At 40.7% G+C, this 14,747-nt stretch overlaps 1 protein-coding gene across 4 annotated transcripts in view; it reads left to right on the plus strand.

Annotated features, from left to right (window-relative positions):
* Window positions 1–9,432, plus strand: part of LOC121379220 (arsenite methyltransferase-like) — a 43,899-nt gene extending 34,467 nt beyond the window's left edge. For all 4 annotated transcript variants that reach the window (XM_041507727.1, XM_041507730.1, XM_041507729.1 and 1 more), the window contains exons 6-10: window positions 39–120; window positions 1,892–2,020; window positions 6,149–6,291; window positions 7,494–7,601; window positions 8,393–9,432. In XM_041507727.1, the coding sequence (XP_041363661.1) occupies window positions 39–120; window positions 1,892–2,020; window positions 6,149–6,291; window positions 7,494–7,601; window positions 8,393–8,470 (540 nt within the window). In that variant the 3' untranslated portion in view covers window positions 8,471–9,432. The remainder of the gene's footprint in view (window positions 1–38; window positions 121–1,891; window positions 2,021–6,148; window positions 6,292–7,493; window positions 7,602–8,392) is intronic.
* Window positions 9,433–14,747: the final 5,315 nt, after the last annotated feature.

Genomic DNA, 14,747 nt, shown 5'->3' on the forward strand with positions numbered 1-14,747 from the left:
GATTTGGATCATTTTTATGACGTGTTTTGTGCTTCCAGGAAGGAGGTGAATTTCTGCTCAGTGACGTTTATGCAGAACAACCCGCTCCAGAAGACTGCAAAGATGACTTGAAAATGTGGAGTAAGTTTTATGCAAAGGTGTTTGTGTGTGTGTGTGTGTGTGTGTGTGTGTGTGCATGTGTGTGTATGTCTGTTTGTTTGTCTGTCTGTCTGTGTCTCTCCCTCCCTCCCTCTCTCTCTCTCTCTCTCTCTCTCTCTCTCTCTCTCTCTCTCTCTCTCTCTCTCTGTGTATCTCTCTCTCTCTCTCTGTGTCATCTCTCTTTCTTTCTCTCTCTCTCTCTATCTCTCTCTTTCTCTCATATATCTCTTTCTCTCTATATATCTCCTCTCTTTTTCTGATTGTATTATAATTTTATTGATTTAGTGTGTGTGCGTGTAGGGTTTTTTTGTGGGTTTTTTTTTTTTTTTTTTGGGGGGGGGGGGGGTTGTTGTTGTTTGGTGGGGTGGTTTTCTTGCATTAAATCCGCGACTCAGCCATGCAAGAATTCCAAACTATTCAAACAAACGGTTCAGAATGATGTCGAAATACATAATACATTCTTCGCATTGCCAATAGACTACTTTGGAGTTCGAACTGCGCAAGTGCGACATTCCGGAAACAGGTTATAGCTAAAACGGACCCCTGCCAAAACGGCCCCAAACGAAAATGGAACCAAATTGGACAAAATGGAACCTAGCGTTGTCTGAAACGGCACCACAATCCATGGCTATATGGCTAAAACGGACCCATCCCATCCCCACAAGGCACAAGGCTACTTGACACAGTTGTACTAGATAAAATAAAATTTCATAACTTTTTTGCCCAGATGAATGTTTGTTATAAGTAACACACTCACATTTATCACCAATCACAGGACTTGCGGTGTTAACTTCTCTATCGAAAGTTCGGTGCACCTCGAACTTTGACCCAGCCGTAAATTATTTGGTTTAGTACTACCTATAGCCAAATCGGTTCCGTTTTCGCCAACAAAAATGTTTCCGTTTTGATAGTGGTTCCGATTTAGTCCAATTCCCAGGAAACGGGGCCTGTCAAAGGTCAATAGTTACTAAAAATTATTTGTTTACGTTGAAAGTATGTTCTATTAAATACTTGCTGGATGTTACTTTAATTTTGTAAATCTATATGAAAGAAATGTGAATAAAAAACGTAGTCTTATTCAGAATATTTCAACATGTATATTTGTTAATCAAGGTTTGTGGTTTGATTTTGTTGCTAAATTACCAAGTGTCCTTAATGTTTTTGTCATTAAATATATAAATATATTAAAATATTGTTAAACAAAAGTATATTCTCTATAGCATGACGGTCTAGTAGAATTTCTGGTGGACTAGTAAATTTTAGTTGGTTCTGGTCCGGCCGGCTAGTATAATATTTTCCATTTCTGCACCCTGTTTAATGTAAGGTTCTGTTAGTCGTAAACATGTTAACATGGCATCAAATTCACGCCAGTCCCTTTAAAGGCATACTGTCACAGATTTAAGGACCTTATTTCTCTAAAAATGGATAATAAATAAAAATTACATTAATTGTTGGAAACAAAATCTAGCTATCGCATCACCTTAACTGAACCATGATGGAGTGAAATCCATGTCATCCCTCTCGGCAATTTTAGTTTTTGAATTATGGACCATTGCCATAATTCAATTATTTTTACAAAATGTCATTAATAAATGGAGTATGGTGGTTATGAAGATGGTTGAATAAAGTACATTTAGGGACAAATCAAATTATTTTTGTTCAGGTAATACTTTGTTAGACCATTAAATAGGTCAGTGGTCTGTGACAATATGCCTTTAAATGGTGATTTATAACGAGTATTATTATTTTTCAGATTTGGGTTTAACGGGATCGCAAGTCTGGCCTCAGCTCGACTCTTTCGCTCAGGCGGCTGGATTCACTCGTCCTTACTTGACAATGGCAGGACCTATTGACGTCAGTGAGGAATACAAAACCAAAGTCCGTAAGTCGTTAGTCTGCAATTGTCATCCTTTATTCGCGATGTAGGGCAGTATTATTTTTGTTAATCATTAAAATGGTATGGTTCCTGAAAAATCATTCAAATTAAAAGACTTGTTTCGAGGAATAACCGTAGCATGTAGTATTCTTTATATTTCTCTGATGACTAATACATCCAAAAGTGAAAAGTAGGCCTAATTAACAAGCCCTGTAGGAAAATTTATAATTATTTTTCATGAATACATACTTTCGAATGCGTTATCCAATTTAATCCATTCTTCACTAAATAAAAGCACGAATGAAGATTAGGCTAAAATCGTACGAAAGTCTACATACCATTATAGAAAGTCAAATTATTATTACTTTTCACAAGCACTTCATCAGAGTTTCGTTGATCTTGCAGAAAGCCATAAAACGCTAGTTGTGGGCTGTTATTACAATCGTTCACATCTTAGGTGCGCGATTGCACTGGCGCGCCTAAGACCACCTTAATTTTATCTTAGAAGTGTTTTTATCGTCCACTTAAAAACTAACAACAGCGCGTCTCCCGCTGGTAGTTTGAAAAGTTGCTTTAACCCCATTCCATTCCAATATTTATTTACATGCTCATATACCACGAAGGTTTCAAGCATGTCTGTCCTGGGCATAATCTCTGGCCTTTGCCAGTGACTAAGTCCAGGACAGAAAAGGGTGGGGGATAAGTTTGAGGTGGGCAGATTTTGGAATAAGAATTTAGTTGTGTCCAGCGACTGCGCGGACCGACTAGTAGACACCGAAAATGGGCCGTGTTCTGACTGGCGACCGGCCTCGGTGGCGTCGTGGCAGGCCATCGGTCTACAGGCTGGTAGGTACTGGGTTCGGATCCCAGTCGAGGCATGGGATTTTTAATCCAGATACCGACTCCAAACCCTGAGTGAGTGCTCCGCAAGGCTCAATGGGTAGGTGTAAACCACTTGCACCGACCAGTGATCCATAACTGGTTCAACAAAGGCCATGGTTTGTGCTATCCTGCCTGTGGGAAGCGCAAATAAAAGATCCCTTGCTGCCTGTCGTAAAGAAGAGTAGCCTATGTGGCGACAGCGGGTTTCCTCTAAAAAACAGTGTCAGAATGACCATATGTTTGACGTCCAATAGCCGATGATAAGATTAAAAATCAATGTGCTCTAGTGGCGTCGTTAAATAAAACAAACTTTTTTTTGTTCTGACTGGCTGAATTTCGATTCCTTCGGGTCTAACTAGAAAAAGCTAAAGTATACGGAGACTAACTGCACCTAACATCATGTCCGGACTAAGAATTTAAACCCAAAAATAAGTTTGACTGCTCGGCCAAAAAGGTTTTAAGGTGATTTGAGCAATTGAACGGGCGCCAAAGTAAATTGCGTTGGACTATTTATAAAAAAATAAACATAAAAATTTTGAAACTCGATCGAAAACGTTTAAAGTCCAACTAAGCCCAAAAAGGAGGATACCTGTCCTAGTTAAGGTTGGTTTCTCGGGGATCCTGGAGTTGCTCGGAGAGACGGCAGCTGGTCTTTTCGCTGGCGTAGAGCCTGTACAACCGTGGAGTAACCGGGGCCGCAGACTGCACTGAGCATCTTGTGAAGAGACCTGTTGTCTATCTTCCAAAACAAGACGCACTGTCTGTAGATCTGCTCCCTCCGATGGGTCACGATTACTCCCGGCGTACTTCCAAAGGTCTTGTGATGGATTTCGTAGCTGCTGCCGTCCTCCATTGGCTTCCAGTCTATGTTGGCGTATCCTCCCCGCAGTTTTGTTGGTTGAGTGGTGTCCCCTTGCATGTATGGGTGGAGCTGATGTCGAAGTCCACCCAGGGCCAGGCTCCATTCGTCCTCGTCCTCGTCCTCGTCCTCTTGTAGGGGGACGGCTTCCGGCGGCGGCTTGGTCTTGGCTGGTTGGGTGGCCGGTGAAGTCGCCTTCCTTGTCACCGCCGGAGCAACAAGTCCATGTGGCGACTCGACGGGAGCGGTCGTTATTGACCGCTGCACCGGAGTCGTCGTCTTGGGGGTGGAGGTCGAAGTCGGTGGTGGCACACTCGTTCTTTTGAACATCTTAATGTCCTGAGTGGTGTACGGCCGTTCCGGGGTTGCAGGGTCCGCTTGCGGTTGCTTCCTCTCCGGAGGACTCGGTGGGGGCGGGGTCACAGAAGGGAGCGCCACTGGCGGTTGAGCCGCCAGCTTTGTCCCCCCCCCCGGGCCGTCCCTAGCACTGGTTTCTTCCTTCTTCTTCCTCTTCCGGTCCCCCCTTTCCTCTTCTGTGGAGGCGGGTCCCCGTACACCAAAGTCACGGTCGCCCGTGACCCGGTGTACGTGACGCGAAACTCCAACATGGAGCCGAAGCTGGCAATCAGTCCCCCCAGGTGGGGGGGGGGGGGGGGTAGCTCGAGAGCGCAGGTAGACACGTCCACCTTCATCGAAAGACAGCTGGAGGCTTTAACCCCAGTCGACTCTGACCAGTCTTTGAATATCGTTACACTAACTGAGTGATTGTTCAATGTGTGCCATTTAAAACTTCGGGGTGGGGGTTTTTTCAATTTGTGTAAGAATTTTCCTATCCAACGCAAATTTATCACTCGCCTGAAGCTAATGAGGAGATTGATTTATCGCTCGCCTGATTTTTTCAAACGTACATAACTGGAATTCAGGGCCATAGCTAGCAGGGGGGGGGGGGGGGGGGGGCAAGGGGCAATTACCCACCTCCCGAAAAAAAATCCGGAAACAAATTATAGAAACTTAAAGAAAATCTCTTCTTAACCGTTTAAAGGTAGAGTCAACTCAAACAAGAGCCGTATGTGTTGGAAAGATGCATACCCGGACCACCAACACATACTGACACTTTAGCAAATGAAAAACGCGTAATTTTAGAGTTAATAAAAAAAACATGATTATTCCTGCTAACTGGGGGCAGCCATTTCGTTTCGTTTTTGTGACGTCCGGTGGGATAGCTTGGGGCGAAGTGACGTCAGCTCCGGACCATCTTCTGTATGTACAGTGTAAACAAAAGCAGTAATTTTCGACAAGGCGCTTCTCTTTGATCAACCTGACTTGTAAAACAGCATAAATGACGTAATAATATAATCAACTATTTAACTAAATATATTTCAAGTTGCATTAACGGAACAAAATGGGGTTATAGTATTTTTCTCTGTGAACTATTGACAGTGATAAACCATGTCCATTACAATTTTAGGGTCGACAGGTAATATTCCACAATACCGGTATGTATTTTTGTGTCTAGACAGCGTCAATTAATTGGCTCGTCTGGTTACCAATCAAATACACACCTGCCAATTAGGAACCACAGGTAGAAGCAACTAACAGCATAGACCAATTAACTAAGAAAACACTCCGTGTATCATTTCAGTACGTATGTTAATGCATGGGCAAAACATTGTGAATTGTTTCAACTTGTTGTGTAGCCACTTTGACAATGGTATTTTATTTTGTATTGAAAAATAATATATATATATTGATATACTTATTGCTGGCTTACTGGGATGTGTATTATTACAGAACATTGCAATGTATGACTATTTATCATCCCGCAAAAACCAGGTAGATTGCGTTTCTCTAGTTCTAAGGCTCATTCCTGACGTTACGCCTTAAGTATTATGTAACCACCAGCTCGCCAGAGGGCGTACTCACTGAGATGGTACAAAATGGCTGCGCCCGTTATATATAATAGCCGTCACATTTAACCGTTTTATTAATTAACTATACGATTATACGTATTGATATTAAGCAATAATGTGCATTATATATCGTTGAATATGCATACCAGGCCAAATGCCTTAATTGTCCTCTCCTTTAAGGATTTTTTATACTATTAACTACTCAGCACCCCCCCCCCCCCCCCCCCCCCCCCCCCCCAATTAAAAAAAAAATCATAGTTACGGCCCTGGAATTAATTCCGATGTCAACATATAAAATGTTTATATTCCGTTGTTACCAGCTGTCAATTATTGAATCATAACCGTGAAATCATGAAAAATAAATACTTGTAGTTAGTTAACAGTTGACACACTAGAAGACATCACGGGAATATGACTCTTAGATAGCTGAAATAAATGTTGTAATTTTGTGTAGTAGTAATAATTACTTCTTTTTCTCTGCAGGAGGCGGTAGGTATTGTAGTGCCGGAAACAGGCTCTTCAAGCTCCCAAAGGGGGCACACAGGGGCCCGGCGCAGGTTACTTACAAAGGAGATATCAAGGGTTGCGAGAAGACTCTGAAATGGGATGTCAGTTTAACCTTTGAAGTAAGTGTATTATATTGAACTAAAGGTTAGGTCAGGTCAGGCCATAGGGCTTAACGTAAAGTAAAAAGTAAAGTTTGTTTTATTTAACGACGCCGCTAGAGCACATTGATTTTTTTATCTTATCATCGGCTATTGGACGTCAAACATATGGTCATTCTGACACTGTTTTTAGAGGAAACCCGCTGTCGCCACATAGGCTACACTTTTTACGACAGGCAGCAAGGGATCTTTTATTTGCGCTTTCCACAGGCAGGATAGCACAAACCATGGCCTTTGTTGAACCAGTTATGGATCACTGGTCGGTGCAAGTGGTTTACACCTACCCATTGAGCCTTGCGGAGCACTCACTCAGGGTTTGGAGTCGGTATCTCGATTAAAAATCCCATGCCTCGACTGGGATCCGAACCCAGTACCTACCAGCCTGTAGACCGATGGCCTGTCACGACGCCACCGAGGCCGGTAGAGGGCTTAACGTGCACATTCTCAGAGCAAGCTGTTGTAGTGCACGCCTGTCATGGGCGCAGGTGTCTACCCATTCAAGCTCCTTCACCCAGGACAGGAAAGCATTGAAGTAGGTGTAACCCGTGCTTTTTATAGAAAACTTGAGATGAGGTGTGGTGGTTTTCCACTTAGATAGAACAATATATACCAAAATATAGATTTTTTAAAGCTGGAAACATTTGCTAAATTATAACGTCGTTCGCCGTGCAATTGTTCAAATGTACCGGCCTCGGTGGCGTAGTGGTTAGGCCATCGATCTACAGGCTGGTAGGTACTGGGTTCGGATCCAAGTCGAGGCATGGGATTTTTAATCCAGATACCGATTCCAAACCCTGAGTGAGTGCTCCGCAAGGTTCAGTGGGTAGGTGTAAACCACTTGCACCGACCAGTGATCCATAACTGGTTCAACAAAGGCCATGGTTTGTGCTATCCTACCTGTGGGAAGCGCAAATAAAAGATCCCTTGCTGCTAATCGGAAAGAGTAGCCCATGTAGTGGCGACAGCGGGTTTCCTCTCAAAATCCGTGTGGTCCTTTACCATATGTCTGACGCCATATAACCGTAAATAAAATGTGTCGAGTGCGTTGTTAAATAAAACATTTCTTTCTTTCTTTCTTCGTTCAAATGTCACCAGGAGGTATACATATCGCAGTGTTGAACTAATGTGGATATACACAATGAAAAAGTGATCTTTAATTTCAGGCAGGGAAGCCCGTGGATGTGGATGCCGAATTAGCAACAATACTGTTCTACAGTCGCTTTAAGACAAGCTTCGACTTTAAGGACATTCCAAGTGCAAAATCCAACCGGGTACGTTTATTTGATTCACGAGGCATACATTGAGGTGTTGTTTTTGTTTTGTTTTGATTTGTTTTTGAGGGGTTTTTTGTTGTTGTTTTTCGTTTTGTTTGTTTGTGTTTGAGGGGGTTGAGTTTTTTGTTGTTGTTGTTGGGTATGTTTTTTGCAGGGTTTGGGGTTGTTGTTGTTGTTTTAGAGGGTTGTTGTTTAGGTTTTGGGGGAGGGGCGAGGTTGTTTCTTTGTAACTTAATGCGGGTGGTAGGGTATATGATAATAATCTGCAGTAGAACAAATGTGCAGTGAAGGAAATGTTTTATTTAACGACGCACTCAACACATTTTATTTATGGTTATATGTCGTCAGACATATGGTTAAGGACCACACAGATACTGAGAGAGGAAACCCGCTGTCGACACTTCAAGGGCTACTCTTTTCGATTAGCAGCAAGGGATCTTTTATATGCGTTGAGTGCGTCGTTAAATAAAACATTTCCTTCCTTCTTCTTTTATATGCACCATCCCACAGACAGGATAACACATACCACGGCCTTTGATATACCAGTCATGGTGCACTGGCTGGAACGAGGAATAACCCAATGGGCCCACCGACGGAGATCGATCCCAGACCGACCGCGCATCAAGCGAGCGCTGTACCACTGAGCTACGTCCCGCCCCAAATATGCAATGAATGGCTTCATTGTTATTAAAAACCTTACATATATGCATTGACCTAGCACGTGTGCCTGAATTTACTGATTTAGCATTATTACAAATGGTTAACGTTTTGCTAACTTTCACTTTCAGGTTCAGAATCCTTTCACGTACATTGACGAGCAGACCAAGAAGGGCAACCCTGTCCCATTCTCGTACAGAGTGGAGTAATCTCCCCTGTTCTTCTACCTCCCATGACGGACCATTTTATACATTTCATGACGCTTCTGCACTATAATTACTTCTAAGTTAAAATATGAGTATAGTTTAAATATCTAGGCATTTAGAATATATTAGATGCATTTTTGTTAGATCTTACCAATGAAGACAAATCAAATAAAGCTGAAAAGCAGACCTGCTGGAACAATATCTTAAATGTGAAAGTACAGTATCTAGCGCTAGTAGTCGGTTAGAGGGTTACTAGCTAGATTTGTATATTTATTTATACAGAGCAGGACACAAAAAGATACATTTTCGTCCTCAAGTGCCCCGGGCCTGTGTCCTCTTTCAGTTCCTGGAAAGAAATCTTACTTTAATTGGACAGTGATCTACCTTTAAGGATCATCAATTATGTTCAGTCTTGCTAAAGATTCTCAGAACTGTAATGTAAAGCAACTCCTGAATGCGAATCTTTATTTTCAGCTGGAGTAGGCATGGGATTTAATACTGGAGTTGGGATATCAATATACCATTTCCCATAATTTCTGTTGAAGTGGTCATCATGGATGTCTTCTTAGGATTTCAGGAGGAACAATGGTGGTTCTCTGCTGGGCTGTATATCAAATGAGGGAAAGCAATTACCGGCAATATCTTAGAAACACTTATACCATCATACCCTCCGTTGGAAATTATATTTACTCTTCAATTGTTTATAGTGCATTATTATATATTGTTGCTCAGGTATTTAGTTATGTGTTTGCAATGTACATGTTTATAGCTACCTTTGTTAAAGTGCTACCTTTGTTAAAGTGCTACCCCAATTAAAGTTATATTTAAATCTGTGATGGCTGCAAAACTCATGATCACTTCACCAAGGCTTTTCTGACGTAACCCGACTTGTATACCAGGATTTGTCAACATCATGGTTTTGAGCCTCATTTCCTGAATCGTAACAAATAATAATCAGGCTGTCATTCATTTCGTTGTGTTGTTTTTAAGGCCTCAGCTTATAGTCAGGGAGCGAAAACTGAAAAAGGGCTAAAATTAAAAAAAAAAAAAAAAAAAAACTAACAACAAACAAACAAACAAACAAACAAACGGGTTTAAATTGAAAATAACTTTGAAACGTCTATAATAACACATTTTAGAAAATTCCAGGTTGCCCCTGAAATATGTGCCCTATTTAATAATCGCAGGGCAGACCAACATTTCAAAACTTCTGATACACTTGAAATACAAAATTGTTCGTTGGTTGTGGTTTGGGGTGGGGATCGGGTTGTACGTGTGGTTGTTGTTTTTGTTTGGGGAGGGGGTTGTTGGTTTTATTTTTGGTAAAAAAAATTTGGTGGGGTTTTTGGGGGTTTTTTTGCTGGTTGGGGCGGTTTGTTATGTTTTGGGGGGTTTTGTGGGTGGGGTTGAGGTTTTTTTTTTAAGATTCATATAGACTGCGTGTGGCGCGTGCGTGCGTTGCGCCTAAAAAAAATCAAAATACATTAGTTTCAATGAGAGTATCTGGACAAGATGCGTGCGATGCGTGCGTCTGAAAACGCATGCGGTCAGCGGCAATCAAATAATCGTATATGATGTATATGCCCAAAACGCAAGCCCCACATATATCAGATGCAACAGTCGGAACGCACGCACGCACCACATTCAATCTATGTGAGCATTCGGTTTCTGCATCTTTTACTTCGTCGCATGACATAACCGCCCACCAATACCATACAAAAACTATTTAAGGGTAAAGCCTGTTATCGCGACCTCCTCATTATCGTGATTGAATAATCAATTTTCGTAGTAAGCTGCTGCGTGGTGTTAGCTAATGGACATCCGAAAGACGTGTTTCTTGGATTCCAAGCAGGAGCTTTGGCATTAATAGATGAAAGTTGTGCAGAAAAACGTGCATACTTCAATGTAAGTAGTGGCGAATTTGACAAATTAGCAAGTGTCTGAAATCATGAAATGTCCCAAATTGTAGCATATGGAGCACCAGATTCTGTAAGAATATCATATACTACACGTGCTCCTCAGATTTGGGACATTTGTTTTATAGACAGGAAGAGAGGCCAATGCTTTATTTCTGTGATTCAGGTGCGAGATATATGCCAGTGATAAAGCGCTTGCTTGATGCGCTGTCGGTATTGGATCGATCCCCGTCGGTGGGCCCATTGGGCTATTTCTGCACTGGCTGAAGCGATAAATAGCCCAATGGGCACACCGACGGGGATCGATCCCAGACCGACCGACTATTGTCTGTTCCAAATTTAAGAAATAATGTAACAAATGTGTGGGGTTTTCTACATTTTTCTAGTAAAATTTATCACCATTCTCTATCTATACATGTTATGGTCATCTCGATGTATTCATATGCCATCCATAACCACCATTATATGGTCTTGTTTGACCATTTTTGTACTCTGGTGACGCGTTTTACTATAGATACCTAATTTTCGTTTTCGGCTCTTTTGGGGTAGGGGTAGTATAAGATCTTTAATAAGCTGCTATAAGGAATCATAAAGATGACTTGGGGACATGAAGTTAGGCTAATTTGATATCAAAATACATTTTGTATTCATATATTTATAATTTTACACCACTTCAACCCTTATAGTCTGTTCATAGGCCTATAGGTTCCGATGGTTTAGTCGTTTTAAATAATCTACCAAAACATACATGTTGGCCAACCACAGTACCAATCACTTGCAGAGTTAGGCCTACCATGATTCATTATACACGGGGCCCTACAGAATTAGCTATAACAAAAAACAACCACAACAAATACTACGTTCACTTTCATCATGGATGCCAGGAACTACAGACATGTGCATGTGTCAAAATGTTACTTTGATCTAGCTCAAATGATTGTTATCGTGAAGGCCTAAAACTTCCAGTAGGCCTACAGAGATGGTGAGTATTGACTTATGATATACGTTAATCCCACTTGTGCATACTTTGTGAGGGCTATTTTATGTAGGTCACCCCTGCAATGCATAACCATTGCATGTACATTGCACACCTGTATGCTGTAGGCCAGTTTCTATTGATACTCTATACTGTGGATGGATGGATGTAGCCCCACTGTGGCGATGTAATTAAACATTGCAATGATTGTCAATGTAGCCCTAGATTAAAAGGCTAGGTATTTTCATAAAAATTCTAGACATTGTCCCCGATGTGTTTCACAACATTAAAGTGATTATGTCCCAGGTAGCGGAAGTGGCAAGAATTGGAATTTCGTGGTAAACGAAATTCTAGTAAGACCCTCTATATTTCACATGTGTAACCTGGCTAGTGTAGGTATATGGAGCCGCTCATCCAAGGCGCCATCTACATTTTTATAGGTGTAACCTGAACTGCACGTCCGTGGAGTCACTGGGACTATGCTCTATGATTTCTATTAACCCCAATGCCCACTAGGTATTGCCACTTGTCTGATTCCGATTCTCATAAACGTTGTTTATTTCAGATGTGAAGCCATGGCATAGCCCCCACAGAAACGCCCCAAACTTGACCCCTAGTATAAGTAAATATTGTTATCTAGATTCGGGTATTTTCGTTCAATTCGTGCAAAAATCAGCCTACCTCACCCACCTGAAAAAAAATGGAAGCCCGTACGTCTATGACTGTGGCGTATTTCTTACTATTCGAACCCTTTTTTAAAACTGCAAACAAACATTACTTAGATTTTATTCTTTAAGTTATTCATTTCCGTACATACGATGTGTTTCTGGTTATCCTGGTGTTTCTAATACCACGAAATGCATTTTTCATAATTTTTAAAAACGTACATACCTCTGAGAAGTAACGGTTATGGAGACGAGCTCTCTTGGCTATATTTTAAGGGTATTTCCATGTTTCAGCGTCAGACTCTTGTTTCAGGCTATTGCAACTATCCAAATGTGTCACAGGTTTGTAGATTAGCCAAGCTTAGTATCTATTTTCCCGGGGTGAAACTAGGGTTTGCGCCTTTAAGGTTTTATAAGAATGTTGCCAGGTCTGAACATCTCTTACTTTTACTCATCAGGTCCTGGTGATTTTCCTTTCATCCATTAAAAAACACAAATAATACCTTTGCCGGTTTAATGTTACGGAGAGAATATAACCTATCTAACAGTGTCTTCAGACTTTAAAACTACATTCCATGGAATATGTTTATTATTTAAGCATATAGAACAGAAAATCCAATTACGTTTGGTGCATATATGACGCCGCACTCCGCATTGGTTTCACTACGCTGGCTTATCCAGGTCAAAAACAAAGCCATGATTTTGAAAGTGGAACACTTTTGACGGGCTCGTACCGATCTCGGTTTTCATTGGCTTATCACAAGTATAGAATTCCCCAACAAGAGATCACGTGAGATTTCACAATTTTTGAACAAATTTAACTGTCTTGATTGAGGGGTCGTCTCATATCTCCAAAACATATTTATATCCATAGAGGTATGGTATAAGGTCTTTCCAGGGGTCGGTGAGTGGGGGATTTGCCTTTAAATGTTGACAGTGGCCAACTGTTGGCATTCGCGTTACATGTAAGGGGGTGTTACTAATTACGTAACGCTCTTGGGGTAGAGGAAGAGGGTACTGTGTTTGATTTACGTAATATTTTTCAGGACTATATGTTATTTTTATTCATTACTTAGACCTAAAAAGGTTTTTTTTGGAAATGCGCGGTCAGTATAGGATCGATCCCCATCGGCGGGTATACAAAAAACCCATGGTATGTGATATCCTGTCTGTGGGATGGTACATATAAACAATCCCTTGCTAACAAAAAAATGTAGCGGGTTTCCAAGGCGCGTGTGCAGGGATTTCAGCGGGGTTGGGGTTATAGACTGTGTTAAGCGAAGTTTATATGGGGCCATGCTCCCCCAAAAAATACATTTCAATTTTTTTTAAGCTTGGGCAAGTAAGGGTTTCGACCTCCAATACCCTCCCCCTGCACATGCACCCGATTCCTCTCTAAGATTATATGTCAAAATTACCAAATGTTAGACATCCAACAGCAGATGGAAGGAAGGATAGGATATGTTTTATTTAACGACGCACTCAACACATTTTATTTACGGTTGTATGAGGTCGGATGATTATCAAATCAATATGCTTTATCTTTGATGTCGTTAAATAACACACACCCCCCCCCCCCCCAACTTTACCCTTTCCGAACGAAATAATATTTATTTGAATTTGTCGATTTTAACACGTAAAATTAAGAAGTGAAAACGTTCATTGTCTACTTTAGTATATTTTATTTTAAAAATATATACATGATTAATGTGTTACTAGTATACAAACTAAACTTTGAAAGTTCTATTAACACTTTATAAAATATCAATTTTGAAATAGGAAGGTACGACTGTCGATAATACGTTGTCAATATCAAACCGGTTTTAACTAATGACTAGTACCGTATCCTCAACCGAACGTTCTTCGTACAGCGCTAGATTTCACTTTTAATTTTTTGAGACGGACCCTACAATTTGAAATCGGCAAACGCACGTGTTAACTGAAATTAACAACAGGCTGTCGTTTGTGCTTTGTCTAGCTATGGCGGCACAGGCGACGAATCAAGCGTATACGTTTGACGATATCCGTTCATAGCGAACACACACGACTTTTTTAAAAGTGCATTTGAGCTTGTTTTTTTCACATTTGTACATGATGTTATAATATTGTAACCAGAGAATGTTACGGAGAGAATATAACCTATCTAACAGTGTCTTCAGACTTTAATTTTACGGAGAGAATATAACCTATCTGTGTCTTCAGACTTTAATGTTACGGAGAAAATATAACCTATCTAACAGTGTCTTCAGACTTTAATTTTACGGAGAGAATATAACCTATCTGTGTCTTCAGACTTTAATGTTACGGAGAAAATATAACCTATCTAACAGTGTCTTCAGACTTTAATGTTACGGAGAGAATATAACCTATCAGTGTCTTCAGACTTTAATGTTACGGAGAAAATATAACCTAACAGTGTCTTCAGACTTTAATGTTACGGAGAGAATATAACCTATCTAACAATGTCTTCAGACTTTAATGTTACGGAGAAAATATAACCTAACAGTGTCTTCAGACTTTAATGTTACGGAGAGAATATAACCTATCTAACAATGTCTTCAGACTTTAATGTTACGGAGAAGATATAACCTATCTGTGTCTTCAGAATTTAATGTTACGGAGAGAATATAACCTATCTTACAGTGTCTTCAGACTTTAATGTTACGGAGAAAATATAACCTAACAATGTCTTCAGACTTTAATGTTACGGAGAAAATATAACC

This window comes from Gigantopelta aegis, chromosome 8 (genome assembly GCF_016097555.1).
Source record: "Gigantopelta aegis isolate Gae_Host chromosome 8, Gae_host_genome, whole genome shotgun sequence".
Taxonomy (NCBI): Eukaryota; Metazoa; Mollusca; class Gastropoda; order Neomphalida; family Peltospiridae; genus Gigantopelta; species Gigantopelta aegis.